The sequence below is a fragment of the Budorcas taxicolor genome, chromosome 2 (genome assembly GCF_023091745.1).
Source record: "Budorcas taxicolor isolate Tak-1 chromosome 2, Takin1.1, whole genome shotgun sequence".
In the NCBI taxonomy this organism is placed as follows: Eukaryota; Metazoa; Chordata; class Mammalia; order Artiodactyla; family Bovidae; genus Budorcas; species Budorcas taxicolor.
In genome coordinates, this window is record NC_068911.1 from 23,233,782 (window position 1) to 23,257,007 (window position 23,226).

Genomic DNA, 23,226 nt, shown 5'->3' on the forward strand with positions numbered 1-23,226 from the left:
ACTATTGCCTGGAAAATTCCATGGACAGAGGAGCCTGGTAGGCTACAGTCCATGGGGTTGCAAAGAGTCGGACATGACTGAGCGACTTCATTTTCCACTTTGCTATGGTGTTAGGAAGTGTTCCAATTTCATTCTTTCACATGTAGCTGTCCAGTTTTCCCAGCACCATTTATTGAAAAGGCTGTCTTTACCCCATTTTATGTTTTTGCCTCCTTTGTCAAAAATAAGATACCCATAGGTGCATGGGTTTATTTTTGGGCTTTCTATCTTGTTCCATTGGTCTATATTACTGTTTTTGCGTCAGTACCATACTGTCTTGATGAGCGTAGCTTTGTAGTATAATCTGAAGTCAGAAGGTTGATTCCTCCAGCTCCATTCTTCTTTCTCAGGACTGCTTTGGCTTTTCACGGTCTTTTGTATTCCATATGAATTGTGAAATTTTTTGTTCTACTTCTGTGAAAAATGCCATTGGTAATCTGATAGGGATAGCATTGAATCTGTAGACTGCATTTGGTAGTATAGTCATTTTCACAATATTGATTATTCCTACCCAGGAACGTGGAATATCACATCTGTTTATGTCATCTTTGACTTCTTTCATTAGTGTCTTATAATTTTCTGTGCATAGTTCTTTTGTCTCCTTAGGCAAGTTTATTCCTAGATATTTAATTCTTTTCGTTGCAATGATGAATGGGATTGATTTCTTAATTTCTGTTTCTGATTTTTCATTGTTAGTATATAGAAATGTAAGTGATTTCTGTGTATTGATTTTGTATCCTGCAACTTTGCTAAATTCACTGATTAGCTTTAGTAATTTTCTGATACTATCTTTAGGGTTTTCTATGTAAAGTATCATGTCATTTGCAAACAGTGAGAGCTCTACTTCTTTTCTGATCTGGATTCCTTTTATTTCTTTTTCTTCTCTGATAGCTGTAGCTAGGACTTCCAGAACTATGTTGAATAATAGTGGTGAAAGTGAACACCCTTGTCTTGTTCCTGATCTTAGGGGGAATGATTTCAGTTTTCCACCTTTGAGAATAATGTTTCCTGTAGGCTTATCATATATGGCCTTTACTATATTGAGGTAGGTTCCTTCTATGCCCATTTTTTGAAGCGTTTTAATCATAAATGGGTGCTGAATTTTGTCAGACTTTTTCTGCATCTATTGAGATTATCATATGGTTTTTATATTTCAGTTTGTTAATATAGCATGACACATTGATTGATTTGCATATATTGAAGAATACTTGCATTCCTAAAATAAACCCAACTTGATCATGGTATATGAGCTTTTTGATGTGTTGCTGAACTCTGTTTGCTAAAATTCTGTTGAGGATTTTTGCATCTATGTTCATTAGTGATATTGGCCTGTAGTTTTCTTTTTTTGTGCTGTTTTTGTCTGGTTTTGGTATAAGGGTGATGGTGGTCTAAGAGAATGAGTTTGGAAGTGTTCCTTCCTCTGTAACTTTTTAGAAGGATAGGAATTAGCTCTTCTCTAATGTCTGATAGAATTCTCCTGTGAAGCCATCTGGTCCTGGGCTTTTGCTTTTTGGGAGATTTTTGATCACAGCTTCAATTTTGATGCTTGTAATGGGTTGTTCATAATTTCTATTTCTTCCTGGTTCAGTCTTGGAAGATTTAACTTTTCTAAGAATCTGTCCATTTCTTCCAGGTTATCCATTTTATTGCCATATCAGTTCAGTTCAGTTCAGTCGCTCAGTCGTGTCCGACTCTTTGCGACACCATGAATCGCAGCACGCCAGGCCTCCCTGTCCATCACCAACTCCCAGGGTTCACTCAGACTCATGTCCATTGACTCAGTGATGCCATCCAGCCATCTCATCCTCGGTCGTCCCCTTCTCTTCCTGCCCCCGATCCCTCCCAGCATCAGAGTCTTTTCCAATGAGTCAACTCTTCACATAAGGTGGCCAAAGTACTGGAGTTTCAGCTTCAGCATCATTCCCTCCAAAGAAATCCCAGGGCTGATCTCCTTCAGAATGGACTGGTTGGATCTCCTTGCAGTCCAAGTGACTCTCAAGAGTCTTCTCCAACACCACACTTCAAAAGCATCAATTCTTCGGCGCTCAGCCTTCTTCACAGTCCAACTCTTACATCCATACATGACCACTGGAAAAACCATAGCCTTGACTAGACAGACCTTAGTCGGCAGAGTAATGTCTCTGCTTTTGAATATGGTACCTAGGTTGCTCATAACTTTTCTTCCAAGGAGTAAGCGTCTTTTAATTTCATGGCTGCAGTCACCATCTGCAGTGATTTTGGAGCCCCAAAAATAAAGTCTGACACTGTTTCCACTGTTTCCTCATCTATTTCCCAGGAAGTGATGGGACCGGATGCCATGATCTTCGTTTTCTGAATGTTGAGCTTTAAGCCAACTTTTTCACTCTCCTCTTTCACTTTCATCAAGAGGATTTTGAGTTCCTCTTCACTTTCTGCCATAAGGGTGGTGTCATCTGCATATCTGAGGTTATTGATATTTCTCCTGGCAATCTTGATTCCAGCTTGTGTTTCTTCTAGTCCAGCGTTTCTCATGATGTACTCTGCATAGAAGTCAAATAAGCAGGGTGACAACATACAGCCTTGATGTACTCCTTTTCCTATCTGGAACCAGTCTGTTGTTCCATGTCCAGTTCTAACTGTTGCTTCCTGACCTGCATACAGATTTCTCAAGAGGCAGGTCAGGTGGTCTGGTATGCCCATCTCTTCCAGAATTTTCCACAGTTTATTGTGATCTACACAGTCAAAGGTTTTTGGCATACTCAATAAAGCAGAAATAGATGTTTTTTTGGAACTCTCTTGCCTTTTCCATGATCCAGCAGATGCTGGCAATTTGATCTCTGGTTCCTCTGCCTTTTCTAAAACCAGCTTGAACATCAGGAAGTTCATGGTTCACGTATTGCTGAAGCCTGGCTTGGAGAATTTTGAGCATTACTTTACTAGCATGTGAGATGAGTGCAATTGTGCGTTAGTTTGAGCATTCTTTGGCATTGCCTTTCTTTGGGATTGGAATGAAAACTGACCTTTTCCAGTCCTGTGGCCACTGCTGAGTTTTCCAAATTTGCTGGCATATTGAGTGCAGCACTTTCACAGCATCATCTTTCAGGATTTGAAATAGCTCAACTGGAATTCCATCACCTCCACTAGCTTTGTTTGTAGTGATGCTTTCTAAGGCCCACTTGACTTCCCATTCCAGGATGTCTGGCTCTAGGTGAGTGATCACATCATCGTGATTATCTGGGTCATGAAGATCTTTTTTGTACAGGTCTTCTGTGTTTTCTTGCCACCTCTTCTTAATATCTTCTGCTCCTGTTAGGTCCATATCATTTCTGTCCTCTATTGAGCCCATGGTTGCATGAAATGTTCCCTTGGTATCTCTAATTTTCTTGAAGTGATCTCTAGTCTTTCCCATTCTGTTCTTTTCCTCTATTTCTTTGCATTGATCGCTGAAGAAGTCTTTCTTATATCTTCTTGCTATTCTTTGGAACTCTGCATTCAGATGCTTATATCTTTCCTTTTCTCCTTTGTTTTTCACCTGTCTTCTTTTCACAGCTATTTGTATGGCCTCCCCAGACAGCCATTTTGCTTTTTTGCATTTCTTCTCCATGGGGATGGTCTTGATCCCTGTCTCCTGTATAGTGTCACGAACCTCATTCAATAGTTCATCAGGTACTCTATCTATCAGATCTAGGCCCCTAAATCTATTTCTCACTTTCACTGTATAATGATAGTTCAGTTCAGTCGCTCAGTCATGTCCGACTCTTTGTGACCCCATGATCGCAGCACGCCAGGCCTCCCTGTTCATCACCATCTCCCGGAGTTCACTCAGACTCACGTCCATCGAGTCCATGATGCCATCCAGCCATCTCATCCTAGGTCGTCCCCTTCTCCTCCTGCCCCCAATCCCTCCCAGCATCAGAGTTTTTTCCAATGAGTCAACTCTTCTCATGAGGTGGCCAAAGTACTGGAGTTTCAGCTTTAGCATCATTCCTTCCAGGGATTTGATGGTCTAGCAGTTTTCCCTACTTTCTTCAATTTAAGTCTGAATTTGGTAATAAGGAGTTCATGATCTGAGCCACAGTCAGCTCCTGGTCTTTTTTTTGTTGACTGTATAGAGCTTCTCCATTTTGGCTGCAAAGAATATAATCAATCTGATTTCGGTGTTGACCATCTGGTGATGTCCATGTGTAGAGTCTTCTCTTGTGTTGTTGGAGGAGGGTGTTTGCTATGACCAGTGCATTTTCTTGGCAAAACTCTATTAGTCTTTGCCCTGCTTCATTCCACATTCCAAGGCCATATTTGCCTGTTACTCCAGGTGTTTCTTGACTTCCTACTTTTGCATTCTAGTCCCCTATAATGAAAAAGACATCTTTTTTGGGTGTTAGTTCTAAATGATCTTGGAGGTCTTCATAGAACCATTCAACTTCAGCATCTTCAGCATTACTGGTAGGGGCATAGACTTGGATTATTGTGATATTGAATGGTTTGCCTTGGAAATAAACAGAGATCATTCTGTCGTTTTTGAGATGGCCTCCAAGTACTGCATTTCAGACTCTTTTGTTGACCATGATGGCTACTCCATTTCTTCTGAGGGATCCTGCCCACAGTAGTAGCTATAATGGTCATCTGAGTTAAATTCACCCATTCCAGTCCATTTTAGTTTGCTGATTCCTAGAATGTCGACGTTCACTCTTGCCATCTCTTGTTTGACCACTTCCAATTTGCCTTGATTCATGGACCTGATATTCCAGCTTCCTATGCAATATTGCTCTTTAGAGCATTGGACCTTGCTTCTATCACCAGTCACATCCACAGCTGGGTATTGTTTTTACTTTGGCTCCATCCCTTCATTCTTTCTGGAGTTATTTCTCCACTGATCTCCAGTAGCATATTGGACACCTACTGACCTGGGGAGTTCCTCTTTCAGTATCCTATCATTTTGCCTTTTCATACTGTTCATGGGGTTCTCAAGGCAAGAATACTGAAGTGGTTTGCCATTCTTTTCTCCAGTGGACCACAGTCTGTCAAACCTCTCCACTGTGACCCGCCCGTCTTGGGTTACCCCACGGGCATAGCTTAGTTTCATTGAATTAGACAAGGCTGTGGTCCTAGTGTGATTAGATTGACTAGTTTTCTGTGAGTATGGTTTCAGTGTGTCTGCTGTCTGATGCTCTCTTGCAACACCTACCATCTTACTTGGGTTTCTCTTACCTTGGGCATGGGGTATCTCTTCATGGCTGCTCTAGCAAAGCGCAGCCGCTGCTCCTTAACTTGGATGAGGTGTATCTCCTCACTGCTGCCCTTCCTGACCTTCAACATGGGATAGCTCCTCTAGGCCCTCCTGCGCCCGCGCAGCCACCACTCCCTTATAGTTATTCCTAATAATCTCTTATAATCCTTTGTATTTCTGCATTGTCTGTTGTAACCTCTCCTTTTCCATTTCTAATTTTGTTGGTTTGATTCTTCTCTCTTTTTTTCTTGATAAGTCTTGCCTAAGGCTTGTCAATTTTGTTTATTTTTTCAAAGAGCCAGCTTTTAGTTTTATTAATCTTCACTATTGCTTCTTTCATTTCTTTTTCATTTATTTCTTCTCATATGTTTATGATTTCTTTCCTTCTAATACTTTTGCGTTTTTTTGTTCTTCTTTTTCCAGTTGTAAAGTTTCCCGGTGTAAAGTTAGGCTGTCTAGTCAATTTTTTCTTGTTTCTTGAGGTAGGATTGTGTTGCTATAAACTTCCCTCTTAGAACTGCTTTTGCTGCATCCCATGGGTTTTGAGTTGTATTTTCATTGTCGTTTGTTTCTAGAAATTTTTTGATTTCCCTTTTGATTTCTTCAGTAAGCTGTTGGTTATTTAGAAAAGTGTTGTTAAATCTCCATGTGTTTGTGTTTCTTACAGTTTTTTCCTTGTAATTGATATCTATTCTCGTAGCATTGTGGTCAGAGAAGATGCTTGATACAATTCCAATTTTCTTAAATTTACTGAGGTTTGATTTGTGACCCAAGATGTGGTCTATCCTGGAAAATGTTCCATGTGCACTTGAGAAGAAGGTGCATTCTTCTGCATTTGAATGAAATGTCCTAGAGATATCAATGAGATCCATCTCATCTAATATATCATTTAAGACTTGTGTTTCCTTATTAATTTTCTGATTTGATGATCTATCCATTGGTGTCAGTAGGGTATAAAAGTCTCCTACTCTTATTGTGTTACTGTCAATTTCTCTTTTCATGTCTGTTATTGTTTGTCATATATATTCAGGTGCCACTATGTTGGGTGCATATTTATTTACCTTTGTTATGTCTTCATCTTGTATTGATCCCTTGATCATTATGTAGTGCCCTTCCTTATCTCTTGTAATCTTTGTTTTAAGGTCTATTTTGTCTAATATGAGGATTGCTACTCCAGCTTTCTTTTACTTTCCATTTGCATTGAATATATATTTTCATCCTCTCACTTTTAGTTTATATGTGTCTTTAGGTCTGAAGTGGCTTTCTTGTAGACAGCATATATATGGGTCTTGTTTTTGTATCTATTCAGCCTGTCTGCATCTTTTGATTGGAGCATTTAGTCCATTTACATTTAAAGTAATTATTGATATATATGTTCTTATTGCCATTTTCTCAATTCTTTGAGGTTGATTTTGTAGATCTTTTTTCTTCTGTTGTATTTCTTGACTATATAAGTCCCTTTAACATTTGTTTTAAAGCTGGTTTGGTGGTACTGAATTCTCTTAACTTTTGCTTGTCTGAAAAGCTTTTTATTTCTCCATCAATTTTGAATGAGATCCTTGTTGCATACAGTAATCTTGGTTGTAGATTTTTCCCTTTCAGTGCTTTAAATATATCCTACCATTCCCTTCTGGCCTGTAGAGTTTCTGCTGAAAGATCAGCTGTTAAGCATATGGTTTTACCCTTGTGTGTTACTTGTTGCTTCTCCCTTGCTGCTTTTTATATTTTTTCTTTGTGTTTAGGCTTTGTTAGTTTGCTTAGTGTGTGTCTTGGCATGTTTATCCTTGGGTTTACTCTGCATGGCACTCTTTGTGCCTCTTGGACTTGATTGACTATTTCCTTTTCCATGTTGGGGAAATTTTCAACTATAATCTCTTCAAAAAATTTCTCATATCCTTTCTTTTTCTCTTCTTCTTCTGGGACCCCTATAATTCAAATGTTGGTGTGTTTGATATTGTCCTGGAGGTCTTTGAGACTATCCTCAGTTCTTTTCATTCTTTTTACTTTATTCTGCTCTTCAGAAGTTATTTCCAACATTTTATCTTCCAGCTCATTGATTCATTCTTCTGCTTCTGATATTCTGCTATCAATTCCTTCTAGAGTATTTTTAACTTCAGTAGTTGTGTTGTTTATCTCTGTATATTTATTCTTTAATTCTTCTAGGTCTTTGTTAATTGATTCTTGCATTTTCTTAATTTTGTTTTCAAGGTTTTTGATCATCTTTACTATCATTATTCTGAATTCTTTTTCAGGTAGTTTGCCTATTTCCTCTTCATTTATTTGGACTTCTGTGTTTCTAGTTTGTTCCTTCATTTGTGTAGCATTTCTCTGCCTTTTAATTTTTTTTTAAACTTATTGTGTTTGATGTCTCCTTTTCCCAGGTTTCAAGGTTGAATTCTTTCTTTCTTTTGCTTTCTGCCTTCCTAAGTTTGGTCCAGCATTTGTGTAAGCTTTGTATAGGGTGAGATTTGTGCTGAGTTTTTTTTTGTTGTTGTTGTTGTTTGTTTGTTTTTCCTCTGATGGACAAGGCTGAGTGAGATGGTAGTCCTGTCTGCTGATGATTTGGTTTGTATTTTTTTTTTTGTTTGTTGTTTAGATGAGGCATCCTGCACAGGGTGCTACTGGTGGTTGGGTGATGCTGGGTCTTGTATTCAAGTGGTTTCCTTTGTGTGAGTTCTAACTATTTGATACTCCCTAGGGTTAGTTCTCTAGTAGTCTAGGGTCTTGGAGTCAGGGCTCCTACTCCAGAGGCTCAGGATTTGATCTCTGGCCAGGAACAAAGGTTCCACAAGTGGTTTGTTATGGCATTAAATGAGATTAAAGCAAATATCCAAAAACAAGAAACCAAAGATGAACCCCAGACAAATGGCAGTTACAAAATCAGGCAAATAATAATTAAAATAATGGAATATGCACATATACATATACACCCATGAACGAAGTGAAACCAGTCCAACAAAAATAAAGTACAGTAGATTGACCCAGCAAACAATGTAAATCAAAAATTATATTTACCAGTTAAGAACAGAACTAACTAAAGCACAAACTGGAAACCAAAACTAAAGCAAAGTGCCCAGTGGGGAATAAAACAATGAAAACAAAACTAGCAAACATGTTGAGAGGAAAGGAAAGAAAGAAAAGAAAGAAAGAATAGGCATGCAAAGTTAAATAGAGGTAGATGAAGAAGATTTATATACATCAAAGATTAACTGCAAGGGGAAAAGAACAGTAGGAAAGCCAAACAAAGGAATAAATGTAGAAAAAATATACTAGGCTTTTTAAAAAAATTAAAAATTAAAATTCTAAAAAAGAGAAAAGAAAAAAAATGGAAGAAGAAAAAAGGAAAAAAAAAAAAAAAAAAGGAAAACTCCACAGAACTGCAAAAGCCCAACGTAGAGGCAGAGGTTTATAGCAACAATAAAATGTGGGACTGAATATACACATATACATATACACCCATATGCAAAATCAAAACAGTCCAACAAAAATAAAGTACAATAGATCAACCTAGTGAACAAAGGAAAACAAAAATTATATCTACCAGAACAAAACTAACTAAAGCACAAACTAGAAAACAAAACTAAAACAAGGGACCAATTGGAAAATAACGCAATGGAAATAAAACTAACAAAATGTTGAGAGGAAAGCAAAGAAAGAAAAGAAAAAAAGAATAGATACGCAAAGTTAAATTGAGGTAGACAAAGAAGATTTATATATATTAAAGATTAAGTGCAAGGGGAGAAGAACAGTAGGAAAAGCAGCCAAAGGAATCCATGTAGAAAAAATAATAATAGTTCTAAATAATTAAAAATTAAAATTAAAAAAATAGAAAAAGGAAAACTCCACAGAACTGCAAAAGCCCAATGTAGAGGCAGAGGTTTATAACAGCAATAAAAAGTGTGACTGAAGGGGGAAAAAAAAGCTCAAAAGCTTAATTAGATTTCATAGTAGTATAGTGTATAGTGAAGTTGCTCAGTCATGTCCGACTCTTTGCGACCCCATGGACTGTAGCCCACCAGGCTTCTCCATCCATGGGATTCTCCAGGCAAGAATACTGGAGTGGGTTACCATTTCCTTCTCTAGGGGATCTTCCCAACCCAGGGATTGAACCCATTCTCCTGCATTGGAGGCAGATGCTTTAACCTCTGAGCCATCAGGGAAGCCCAATTAAATTTCATAGTGCCAAAAAATTGACAACTACAACAGGCTTTGGGCGAGGAAAAAAAAGCAAAAAAAAAAAAAAAAAGCCAAAAGACTACAGAGCAAGTTAAAACATAAGAATAATAAATGTTTTCTTGAGTCACTGCTGTCAAAGTCCTTTTTCTTGCTGGGAGTCACAGTCCACCTCACTTCCCTAGGATGCCCTCCAACACTGTGCTGATCTCTGGACCTGCTGTGGGGGCATCTCAGACTCTAATCTGGTCCTTCTCCTATATGTTCTTGCCTCCAATGTCCACAGCTATCAGAACTAGTGTGATTTCTTTTGTGGGAGCTCTCAATGACCTTTTATACGTTTCATAGACACAGAGTCTGCCTAGTTGATCGTGTGGATTTAATCTGCAGTTTGTACAGCTGGTGGAAAGGTTTTGGGTCCTCTTCCTTAGCTACACTGCCCCTGGGTTTCACTTGTGGTTTTATTTCCACCTCTGCATATGGGTCGTCCACTGGGGTTTGCTCCTGAGGCTGCCCTGGAGGACTTGGGTTTGCCCCTGTGAGGGCCAGGTGTGGAGGTGGTGCAGCTGCTTGAGTTGCAGGGGTTCTGGCAGCACCTAGTACTCAGGGGACTTGGCAGCTAGGGAAGCAGGAAATGTGGTGCTCTAGAAGGGTATAGCAAACAGTATTGACCAATATGCTCCAGTATTCTTGTTTGGAGAACCCTTCTCCCTGACAGAGAAGCCTGGCAGGCCACAGTCTACAGGGTTGCAAAGAGTCGGACACGACTGAAGTGACCCTGCGTGCATAGACGCAAGACTTTTATTGCCTGTGGCAGCTTTGTTCCAGTGAGAGTTGAGCTTGAAGGTGGCGCAGCTGCTTGGCTTGTGGGGATCCTGGAGGCGCCAAGTGTGCAGGGACATGGACTGCCTCTGCTGCACGAGTTATGGCACTGTCAGAGTCTTTTTTCTAGCCTCTTTTAGCTGGTGATCAGAAAGCCTCTTTGGCCAGTCTTTGTCCATAGTTCCACCCTTTCAGGCACTTAGAGGGCTCCCTTGCCTGGGGTCCTTCTCTGTTGTTCAGTGCATCAAGCCCATAGAGGGGCCCCCCTAACTGGGGTCCTACTCTGTAGATTGGCATGTCAGGCACTTAACAGGGCACCCTGGGTGGAGCCCTACTCTGTAGTTTGGCGCGTTAGTCACTTAAAGGAGCACCCTGGGTGGGGTCCTGCTCTGTAGTTCAGTGTATCAGGCATTTGATGGGCTAACCTCTCTATTGTTCAGCTGCCGATGCTGGCATGTGGGGAGAGAGAGGCAATAGTGGTGGCTCCACCTACTGTGCGTGATTCAACAGTATCGCCTTGCTTCTGTGGCTGCCTGGCTTTCCTCCACAGGCATTTCCCACCACAATCTCCTCCCTCACCTCCCCTCAATACGACTCTCTGGGTCAACAGCAGTCCTTGCCCTGGGATTGCTCCACACTCCCCAGACTAGCTCCCAGCTGCTGTGCCTTCCAGGGGACCCTTGTCCCTGTCCTGGGTATGTACGGCTGTGGCAAAGACTGTCTGATTCTCATTGCATTTAGGTTGCCACAGATCAGCTGTTTCACTCTCAGCCTTAAATGTTTCTCCTCTGACTCAGACCATTGCCCTGATGTGGGGATTGGATCCCTGCTTCAGTTCCGCCACCCGCCAAGGGCAGGTCCAGTCCTATTAACACTCCTGTTTCTCCCTCTAGTTTCCTCATCCTAGTGAGTTTTGCGTGGCTCTATATATTCTTTTGGAGAAGGCAATGGCGCCCCACTGCAGTACGCTTGCCTGGCAAATCCCATGGATGGAGGAGCCTGGTAGGCTGCAGTCCATGGGATCACTAGAAGCTGGACACGACTGAGCAACTTCACTTTCATTTTCACTTTCATGCATTGGAGAAGGAAATGGCAACCCACTCCAGTGTTCTTGCCTGGAGAATCCCAGGGACGGGGGAGCCTGGTGGGCTGCCATCTCTGGGGTCACACAGAGTCGGACACGACTGAAGCAACTTAGCAGCAGCAGCAGCAGCATATATTCTTTTCCTCTGGTTAGGTACTCCTGTCTGCTCTCAGCCTGTGTTCTGCATGCACTTTTGTGTCTGAAGGTGTATTCCTGATGTATTCATAGAGAGAGATGTACTCCATGTCCACCTACTCCTCTGCCATCTGGTTCTCAATCTTGGTTTTTTGAATGCTGAGTTTTAAGCCAGCTTTTTCACTCTCCTCTTTCACCCTCATCAAGAAGCTCTTTAGTTCCTTTTCATTCTGTGCCATAAGGGTGGTGCTAGCTTTGTATCTAAGGTTATTGATAATTCTCCCTGCAATGTTGATTCCAGCTTGTGCTTTATCCACCTGGCATTTCATATGATGTACTCTGCATAGAAGTTAAATAAGCAGGGTGACAATATACAGCCTTGATGTACTCCTTTCCCAATTTTGAACCAGTCTGTTGTTCCATGTCTGGTTTTAACTGTTGCTTCTTGACCTGCATACAGGTTTTGCAGGAGGCAGGTAAGGTGGTCTGATATTCCCATTTCTTTAAGAATTTTCCACAGTTTGTGGTGATCTACACAGTCAAAGGTTTTAGCGTAGTTAATGAAGCAGAAATAGATGTTTTTCTGGAATTTTCTAGCTTTTTGTATGATCCAATGGATGTTGACAATTTGTTCTCTGGTTCCTCTGCCTTTTCTAAATCCAGTTTGAACATCTGGAAGTTCTCATTTTACATACTGTTGAAGCCTAACTTGAAGGATTTTGAGCATTACTTTGCTAGCATGTGAGATGAGTGAAATTGTATGGTAGTTTGAAAATTCTTTGGCATTGCCTTTCTTTGGGATTGAGATGAAAACTGAAATTTTCCAGTTCTGTGGCCACTGCTCAGTTTTCCAAATTTGTTGGCATATTGAATGCAGCCCTTTCACAGCATCCTCTTTTAGAATTTGAAATAGTTCAACTGGAATTCCATCACCTCCACTAGATTTGTTCATAGTGATGGTTCCTAAAGCCACTTGACTTCACACTCCAGGATGTCTGGCTCTAGGTGAGTGATGACACCATCATGGTTATCTGGGTCATTAATATCTTTTTTGTATAGTTTTGTGTATTCCTGCCACCTCTTCTTAATATCTTCTGCTTCTGTTAGGTCCATACCGTTTCTGTCCTTTATTGTGCCTATCTTTGCATGAAATGTTCCCTTGGCACTTCTAATTTTCTTGAAGAGATCTCTAGTCTTCTCTATTCTATATACAAGGTACAGCAGTGTTAGTTATCTTTATCATATTGTACATTACGACTCTAGTATTGTACTTATTTATCTTACAACTGGAAATGTGTGCCTTTTGACTGTTTTGATTTAATTCCCTCCCCTCACCCTACTAGCCCTGGTAACCATAAATCTGATCTCATTTTCTATGAGCTTGGTTTTGAAGTGTAACTGACCTACAACACCATGTTAGTTCCTGTCACACAACATGTTTTTGTTTATTCGTGAAGTTGTGTCTTACTTTTTTGTGACCCCCATGGACTGTGGCCACCAGGTTCCTTTGTCCATGGGATATCCCAGGCAAGAATAATGAAGCACATTGCCATTTCCTTCTAAAGGGGATCTTCCTGACCCAGGGAGTGAACCCGAGTTTCCTGCATTGTAGGCGGATTCTTTACCACTCAGCTACCATGAAGTTTCACTATTCCTATGCATTTCAAAATGATCACCACGATAATTCTAGTTTAATCTTACAAAGATACTACATACTTATTGACTATATTCCATACATTATACATTTTATTTTATGCTCATTACTCATTTATTTATAACTGAAAGTTGGTACTTTTTAATCTCCCTGACACATTTCTCTCCTTCTCCCACCCTTCTCTTCTCTGGAAACTGTTGGTTTTCTATATCTATGACTCCTCTTTTGTTATGTTTATTCATTGACTTTGTGTTTTAGTTTCCATGTATAAGTAAAATCATACAGTATTTGTCTTTGTCTGGTATTTCACTTTGCATATTTTCATTCATGTTGTCACAAATGGCAAAGTTCCATTCTTTCTTGTGGATGAGTAATATTCCATTTCATATCTTCTTTTAAAAATTTTATTGATTTTTGGCTGTACTGGATCTTCGTTGCTTTGTGTGGGGTTGCTCTAGTTGCAGCAAGTAGGTGCTACTCTTCATTGTAGTGCACAGCCTTCTCACTGTGGTGGCTTCTCTTATTGTGCAGCATGGGCCCTAGGTGGGTGGGCTTCAGTAGTTGCACCACGTGAGTCTAGTAGTTGTGGCACATGGTCTTAGTTGCCCCATGACATGTGGAATCTCTCTATACCACATGACTTGTGGAATCTCTCTGATCCACAGGGATCAAACCTGTGTCCCCTGCAATAGTAGGCAGAGTTTTAACCACTAGACCACCAGGTATGACCTTCCATATCTTCTTTACCCATTCATCTATCAGTGGGCACTTGGATTTGTTCTATATCTTGTTTATTGTGAGTCATGCTGCAGTGAACATGTGGGTGCATATATCTTTTCAAATCAGTGTTTTTATTTTCTTAGGATAAATACCCAATAGTGGAATTGCTGGATTATATGATAATTCTATTTTTAAGTTTTTGAGGAATCTCAGTACTGTTTTCCACAGTGGCTGTACCTATTTACATCTCTATAAACAGAGCACAAGTGTTCCCTTTTCTTCATATCCTCACCAACACTTGTTATTTGTTGTCTTTTGGATAATAGTCATTCTGACAAGTGTGAAGTGATAGTTCATTGCCATTTTGATTTATATTTTCTTTATGGTTAGTGATGTTGAACTTCTTTTCATCCCTGTTGGCCATCTGTATGTCTTCTTTGAAAAAAAAGTCTACTGTGGTCCTTTGCTATGTTTTAACTAAGTTGTTTTGGGGTTTTTTGATGTTGTGTTGTAGGAGTTCTTTGTATATATTGGAAAATAACACCTTGTTGACAAATATCTTTTCCCATTCAGTAGGCAGACTTTTTGTTTTTTTTGATTATTTTCTTTGCTGAGCAAATGTTTTTTAGTTTGATATAGTCCTATGTGTTTTTTTTTTTTGCTTTTGTTTTCCTTGCCTGAGGAGATTAAGATCTCCCCAAATATTGCTAAGACTGATGTCAAGAGTGTACTGTCTATGTTTTCTTCTAGAAAACATATTATTGTTTCTAGTCTTATATTTGTCTTTAATCCATATTATATTATATGGATTATAATATTTTTATATTATTATATTTTTTTGTATATGGTGTGAGAATGTAGTCTAGCTTGATTCTTCTGCACTTAGCTGTCTAGTTTTCCCAACACTGTTTGTTGAAGATGCTGTCTTTCCCCCATGGTCTATTCTTGCTCCTTTGTCATAAATTAATTGCCCACATAAGTTTGGTTTCATTTCTGGGCTTTCTATTCTGTCCTACTGATCTATGTGTTTTTGTGTCAGTTCTATACTGTTTTGACTACTGTAGCTTTGTAGTATAGCTTGAAATCTTAGAACATAATATCTCCAGTTGCATAGAATAAGTTTTTAACTTCAGACTTTACATTTGAAGGAACAGTCACCATCTTCATTCTTTTCTAACTGCCTTCAAGAGGGAAATGCTTCCCATCAACCCAGTTAGGAAGACTGAGATTTTCTCAAATCTTTTCTATGAGTATGCTTTTTTCAAACTTCTTGTTCCCTCTTTGAGATGAATTCTTAAAATTTAATGCCTCCTGTCAATCCTGCTATGCCAGCCAACGTAATGACAGTGTGCCATCTGCTTTCTATAGAGTGATAGTTTGATGCTCAAGTTTGCGTGGTTTCACCCCTTCTGCAGATTTGGGCCACCTTTCTGTCAGACATACAGCTGGCCTACCAGCTGTCTTCAGAGGCTTACTCTTAACACTCTTGGGTTGTACACAAAGTCAGCCACAGAATGTGGGTCGCGTGTAGGTGAGGTGTGTAGAGCATTGGTACTTCTATGCTATTGGGGAGGGGCCTGAATATGAGGTGTCCCCAGAAACTCATGGGTTGGCTCTCTGATAAGGTCTACAAGTGTTTGTAAGATCTAAGTCACCTTTATACCATCTGAGACCCTTGGCTGCTATTCTTTCAGTTTGTTCCTGTATCCAGTCATGCAGCATATTCAGTGCTCTGAATGGGGCAAGAAATAACTGTTTTTTTTTTTTGGGGGGCACTATTCCACACAACCTGGAAAGCCAGGTGTTCACTTAAATGCTCTTAGTTTCTCTCATGGAAGAAATTGTAGACCAAGAAGTTTCCTTTTGGCACTGAGCAGTGCCATCTTGTGATTGAAGTGACACTGGTAAAATAAAACTGTTCCTCTTACCCTCATCAATGTGAGGTTAATCTTGGATTTTTTTTACTCATTGGTATACTGGAACTTCTCTGCTGGACTCTCTGACTTCTACAGAGGCACGCTTTCATGAGGTAATTGTCAAAACTGGTATCCTTTGTTGGGAAGACAGTAGAAAATGCTGTTTTGTCATTTTAATGACATCATTATTATTTTAAGTAAACTTTTGACTGTTAGGTTGATTAAAAATAAGAAAAATAAAAGTTTTAACTTTTATCTTCACTTGTTCCTTCTTTAGTGCCTTTTGTTACTTACACAGATTTAAGTTTATACCTGCATCATTTTCCTTCTCTTTAAAGAATTTCTTCGAACATATCTCACAAAGCAGGTCTACTGGCAAGAAATTTCCTCAGTTTTTTTTGCCTGACAGTCTTTATTTCTCCTTCACATTGAAGAGTAATTTCTTTGGGTACAGAATTCTAAGTTGGTGGTTTTATTCTCTCAACACTTAAAATATTTCACTCTATTCTTTTCTTGCTTGCATGAGGAGAAGTTGGATGTGATTTTTTATTTCTCTATAGCTTAAGGTGTCTTTTTCCTCTGGCTTCTTTCAAGACTTTTTCTCTGATTTTATGAAGTTGAGAAATGATATCCCTAAGCATAGTTACTTATTTATTTTTGGCATTTATTGTATTGGTATTCTCTGAGCTTCCTGGATTTGTGGTTGGTGTTAACATTAATTTGGAGGAGATTCTCAGTCATTGTTTCAAATATTTTTTTCTGCCTCTTTTTCTTTTATCTGGTATGCCCAACATTATGTATATGTTACACTTTTTGTAACTGTCCTACAGTTTTTGGATATTTTACGTCCCACCCCAGTCTTTGTTTTCTGTGTTTTTTATTTTTGTGTGTTCTATTGATATGTCCTCTCAGTTCAGTTCAGTTCAGTCGCTCAGTCATGTATGACTCTTTGCAACCCCATGGACTGCATCATGCCAGGCTTCCCTGTCCATCATCGACTCCCGGAGCTTACTCAAACTCATGTCCATTGAGTTGGTGATGCCATCCAACCATCTCATCCTCTGTCATCCCCTTCTCCTCCTGCCTTCAATCTTTCCCAGCATCAGGGTCTTTTCAGCTGAGTCAAACTTCTGAAGTATTGGAATTTCAGCTTCAGCATCCTTCCAATGAATTTTCAGGACTGATTTCCTTTAAGATGGACTGGTTGGATCTCCTTGCAGTCCAAGGGACTCTCAAGACTCTTCTCCAACACCACAGTTCAAAAGCATCAATTCTTTGGTGCTCAGTTTTCTTTATAGTCCAACTCTAACATCCATACATGACTACTGAAAAAACCATAGCTTTGACAAGATGGACCTTTGTTGGCAAAGTAATGTCTCTGCTTTTTAATATGCTGTCTAGTTTGGTCATAGCTTTTCTTCCAAGGAGCAAGCATCTTTTAATTTCATGGCTGCAGTCAGCATCTGTAGAGATTTTGGAGCCCCCCAAAATAAAGTCTGTCACTATTTCCATTGTTTTCCCATCTCTTTGCCATGAAGTGATGGGACTAAATGCCATGATCTTAGTTTTCTGAATGTTGAGTTTTAAGCCAACTTTTTCACTCTCTTCTTTCACTTTCATCAAGAGGCTCTTTGGTCCTTCTTTACTTTCTGCCATAAGGGTGGTATCATCTGCATATCTGAGGTTATTGATATTTCTCCTGGTAGTCTTGATTCCAGCTTGTACTTCATTCAGTACACCATTTCTCATGATTACTCTGAATATAAGTTGAATAAGCAGAGTGACAAGATATAGTCTTGACATACTTCTTTCACAATTTGGAACCAGTCTGTTGTTCGATGTCCAGTTCTAACTGTTGCTTCTTGATCTGTGTAAAGATTTCTCAGGAGGCAGGTCAGGTGGTCTGGTATTCCTATCTCTTTAAGAATTTTCCACAGTTTGTGGTGATCCACAGAGTCAAAGGCTTTGGCATTGTCAATAAAGCAGAAATAGATGTTTTTCTGGAACTCTCTTGCTTTTTTGATGATCCAATGGATGCTGGCAATTTGATCTCTGGTTCCTCTGCCTTTTCTAAATCCAGCTTGAACATCTGGAAGTTCTCAGTTGACATACTGTTGAAGCCTGCCTTGGAGAATTTTGAGCATTACTCTGCAAGTGTGTGAGATGAGTACAATTGTGTGGTAGTTTGAACATTCTTTGGCATTGCCTTTTGTGGGATTGGAATGAAAACTGACCTTTTCCAGCTCTGTGGCCACTGCTGAATTTTCCAAATTTGCTGGCATATTGAGTGCAGCACTTTCACAGCATCATCCTTCAGGATTTGAAATAGCTCAACTGGAATTCCATCACCTCCACTAGATTTGTCCATAGTGATGCTTTCTAATGCCCACTTGACTTTGCACTCCAGGATGTCTGGCTCTAGGTGAGTGATCATACCATCGTGATTATCTGGGTCATGAAGATCTTTTTTTGTATAGTTTTTCTGTGTATTCTTGCCACCTCTTCTGAATCTCTTCTGCTTCTGTTAGGCCCATACCATTTCTGTCCTTTATCGAGCCCATCTTTGCATGAAATGTTCCCTTGGTATCTCCAATTTTCTTGAAGTGATCTCTAGTCTTTCCAAATCTATTGTTTTCCTTTATTTTTTTTTGCATTGATCATTGAGGAAGGCTTTCTTATCTTTCCTTGCTATTCTTTGGAACTCTGCATTCTAATTGGTATGTCTTTCCTTTTCTTCTTTGCCTTTCACCTCTCTTCTCTTCTCAGCCTTTTGTAAGGCCCTCTCAGACAGCCATTTTGCCTTTTTGCATTCTTTTTTGGGGGATCATCTTGATCACTGCCTCCTGTACAATGTCAGGAACCTCCATCCATAGTTCTTCAGGCACTCTGTATATCAGATCTAATCCCTTGAATCTATTTGTCACTTCCACTGTATAATCATAAGGGATTTGATTTAGGTCATACCTGAATGGTCTAGTGGTTTTACCCTACTTTCTTCAATTTAAGTCTGAATTTGGCAATAAGGAGTTCATGATCTGAGCCACAGTCAGCTTCCTGTCTTGTTTTTGCTGACTGTATAGAGCTTCTCCATCTTTGGCTGCAAAGAATATAATTAATCTGATTTTGGTATTGACCATCTTGTGATGTCCATGTGTAGAGTCTTCTCTTGTGTTATTGAAAGAGGGTGTTTGCTATGACCAGTGCGTTCTTTTGGCCAAACTCTGTTAGCCTTTGCCTTGCTTCGTTCTGTACTCCAAGGCCAAATTTGCCTATTACTCCAGGTGTTTCTTGACTTCCTACTTTTGCATTCCAGTCCCCTATAATGAAAAGGACATCTTTTTTGTGTGTTAGTTCTAGAAGGTCTTGTAGGTCTTCACAGAACCGTTCAACTTCAGCTTCTTCAGCATTATTGACTAGGGTATAGACTTCGATTACTGTGAAATTGAATGGTTTGCCTTGGAAACAAACAGAGATCATTCTATCATTTTTGAGATTGCATCCAAGGACTGCATTTGGGACTCTTTGTTGACTATGATGGCTACTCCATTTCTTCTAAGGGATTCTTGCCCACAGTAGTAGATATAATGGTCATCTGAGTTGAATTCACCCATTTCAGACCATTTCAGTTTGCTGATCCCTAAAATATTAGTGTTCACTCTTGCCATCTCCTGCTTGACCACTTCCAGTTTACCTTGATTCATAGACCTAACATTACAGGTTCCTATGCAATATTGCTTGCTACAGCATTATTGTTCTATCACCAGTCACATCCACAACTGGGTATTGTTTTTGCTTTGGCTTCATGTCTTCATTTTTTCTGGGGTTATTTCTCCACTGATCTCCAGGAGCATATTGGGCACCTACCAACCTGGGGAGTTCGTCTTTCAGAATCCTATCTTTTTACCTTTTCATACTGTTCATGGAGTTCTCAAGGCAATAATACTGAAGTGGTTTGCCTTTTCCTTCTACAGTGGACCATGTTTTGTCCTCTAGCTTAGTGGTTCTTTCCTCAGCCGTGTCCAGTCTACTGAAACCATCAAAGACATTCTTCATTTCTGTTAGATTTTTGATCTCTAACATTTCTTCTTGGTCCTCTCTTAGGATTTCCACTTGTCTGCTTACATTGCTCATTTGTTCCTGAATTCTGTCTACTTTGTCCATTATAGCCCTTGGTATATCAATTATAGTTGTTTTCAATTTCAGGACTGACAATTCAAACATCCTTGTCATATCTGGCTCTAACATTGCTCTATGTCTTCAAATTGTGTTTTCTTATTTTTTGGTGTTCTTTGTATTTTTTCTTTTTTTGATAGCCAGGCTTCCTGGGAAGGAGAATGGCTATAAATAGGCATTTTGTAATGTGGTGATGAGGGCTTCCCTGATGACTTAGTGGTAAAAAATCTGCATGCCAAAGCAGCAGACATGGGTTCTATCCCTGGGTCAGGAAGATCCCCTGGAGAAGGAAATCACAATCCACTCCAGTATTCTTGTGTGGGGAATCCCATGGACAGAGAAATATGGCAAGCTACAGTCCATGGGTTTGCAAAGAGTTGGACGCAACTTAGTGATTAAACAACAAGAAATCTGGTGACGAGTTGTTGGGGAGAGGAAGTGTGCTATAGGCTGTGTATATCTCAATTCAGTGAGTCCATGCCTCTGCACTGTGAACTTTACAAGTGTTTTTCAGTTCTTTCTCCTCTCTTTTGTGCAGCACGATGGCTGAGAGTTGGCTGGAACCTCTCTGAGGTCATTTAGGCTCTGATAATACCCTAGAGCCTTGTTAAGGTCCTGGAGGTAAATATCACAATATGTAGGAAACCTCCATAACTGGTCCCTCTGGGGTGGTTACCCTTTAGAGGTGTCCACACAGTACTTTCAGCAATTCAATGCAATTCAGGTTTTCCCACCTTGGCACTGGTTGCCCTTGGAGTTTCTGTTAGACATTCTCTGATCTGGTAATCCGTGATTCCCTGTATTTGCCTATCTGTCCAATATTGGCTGCAGTGGTTTGCCCTTACTTCTTTTTCAGATCCTAGGAAGATTTGTTGATTTTTTAGTTTGTTAAGCTTTTTACTTGTTACTAGGGCAGAATGTCAGTTTTTAACCTTCTTACATTCTGGGCTGGCAGCTAAAGCATTTGTTCATTTTTGAAGGTCCTTGCTTAGTGGGAATCTTAGATTAAGCTTCTCACACTGCAGTGGGTTCAAAGTTATATCAGTACTGGTATTGAAATATGTTTCAAAGAAAACCAATTTTTGCATTTTATTATCATCTTTATCAGGTTTTAGCTTGATAATTTTTTTCTGTTCTGTTTTGGTTCTTTGAATTTTTTTCTCCCTTTTTTCTGAGTCTAAGCAAATAATTAGAAGCATGTTTACTTTATGTTTTCCAATATGTATTTTTATTTTAATAGTGGTACATTTCTGAGAGAATAATCTGTCATGCTGTAGAAAGAGGAACTATTTTCTCTGTGGCCTTTTAAAAAAATGAATGATGTCTTAAATTCTTTGCCACTAGAGGGAAGCATTTAATTGAAACAGTCTTCTAATTCCTAGAGATAATTTTAGGCTGAAATGTATATTTAAGTTGCCTTTCACATGTTATAGTTCTTTCTTTATTCCTTTCCTGGATAATTTTTATGCATAGGTCCCGTACATAAAGGGACCATCCTTTCTAGTTTGTTATCTTTAAATGGGGAAGTTTTATTTGAAATAGCTAATTTGCTCAAGGATAGCATGGGGAAAGATTGCCAGTTCAGTAACTTTCCATATGTAGTTTCACATCCAAGCTATTGTGTTCATCACCTCTTTTAAGACAAGTTTGGCCTCAGTTTTTTGTGTCCTCTATTACCTTCAAGTTAAACAGGATATTGGAATGGCTCATAGTATATATATATATATGCTTCTGTGTGGTTAATTATCTTCAACACTGCATACAAAAAATCCTCCACAAATCTTTCCATATGAATGAATGGCTAAATGAATATCCAACTGGCCTGATGGACATATTTATTAGAATATTCTAATATAATTAATACTAAATTAATGATCTTTCCTACATTATGGTTCTTCCTCTCTAATTGATCATCCCCCCCACCCCCCCCGCCTCCAACTGCCTCTCTCGCTCTTTCTCTCTCTCTCTAAGTTGCTTCAGTTGTATCCAACTCTGTGTGATCCCATAGACGGCAGCCCACCAGGCTCCCCCGTCCCTGGGATTCTCCAGGCAAGAACACTGGAGTGGGGTGCCATTGCATTCTCTTCTCTCTCTCTCTCTCTGTCTCTCTCTCTCTCTCTCTCTCTCTCTCTCTCTCTCTCTCTCTCTATATATATATATATATATATGTTCATTTCCTATAATTTCTTCCTCTCCATGCTTACTGTCACTTCCTTAGTGCAGGCCAATACCATTTATTGCTTTATCATTGTTATAGACTCCATGCTTTTAAACATGCATCCTAACCATCTGGCTACCACACTGTTGATAGAGTGATCATTCAAGTTAAAGACTACAAATAAAGTAGTGAGAGTACAAATAAATAGAAGCTGGCTATAAATTTGTTTATCATGGGCACAGAGAGGCACTTGCTGAAATTAGTACACAAAGGCTGAATAAATTTTTATGTCAAACATCCAGTTCATTTCCTTGAAAGAAGAAAAGGGGATTTGCATTTCATAAACATTGCCTGACTCAATAATCAGGGAATGGCAGAGGAAAGATGCTCAAACAGAAGGGAAACCTTAAAAATTATCAAGGGTAAAAAATAGAGACTTAACTTCAATAATTTAACTCTAAATGAATAAACTTGAATGGATCTTACTAGTTAATTCCTACAAGAGACTGGTGAGAACCTCTGCTATTTTGAGAAAGCTTCTTAGCATAATCAGGGATAAATTTATAGAAAAATTATTTCTAAAGGAGCCTAATATAAAAGCTCAATAAACATCAATTATTCATGGAAAAAAGTTATTGAGTACATGCAGCAGAACAACATACGTGACTTAAAACAATTTTCACAAGTAAGCCCTATCTACATTACCTGGGAAATTTGTCTCAATGAATTTTTTGAACTCCTCTAGTTTATCTTCATTATCATCAATGTTAATCTTTGCTGTCAGAGTATATATATTACCAAACTTGTTCTTGAGGTGACGTGGGCTGCCTAGGCACTTGAACTTCCCCTTTACCATGATGGCCAGTCTGGTACAAAAGGCCTCACATTCTTCCATGCTAGAGGCACAAAGGATATATGGATGAAGAGACTCCCTCTCAGAAGCAAAATTTTATATTTCAAAACAGAGCTACGATTATAAGGTAACACTTATAGTAAGAAGGCTTTATATTGCAAGTGATCATTACTAAGACAATATTTGGAAAGAGGAGATTTAAAGATTCAAAGCAGTTGATTTCTAAATTCACAAGAGAAACACTTCCCTGACTTCCTACCTTCTACCAAGTCTGGATTTCAGAACTTAACTGA

General features: G+C 39.3%; 1 protein-coding gene across 1 annotated transcript in view; it reads right to left on the reverse strand.

Moving 5' to 3' along the window:
- LOC128060028 (phospholipid-transporting ATPase ABCA3-like) overlaps positions 1–23,226 on the reverse strand; it is a 252,491-nt gene that overhangs the window by 11,969 nt on the left and 217,296 nt on the right. The window contains exon 28 of the mRNA XM_052652237.1: positions 22,786–22,976. Within this exon, the coding sequence (XP_052508197.1) occupies positions 22,786–22,976 (191 nt within the window). The remainder of the gene's footprint in view (positions 1–22,785; positions 22,977–23,226) is intronic.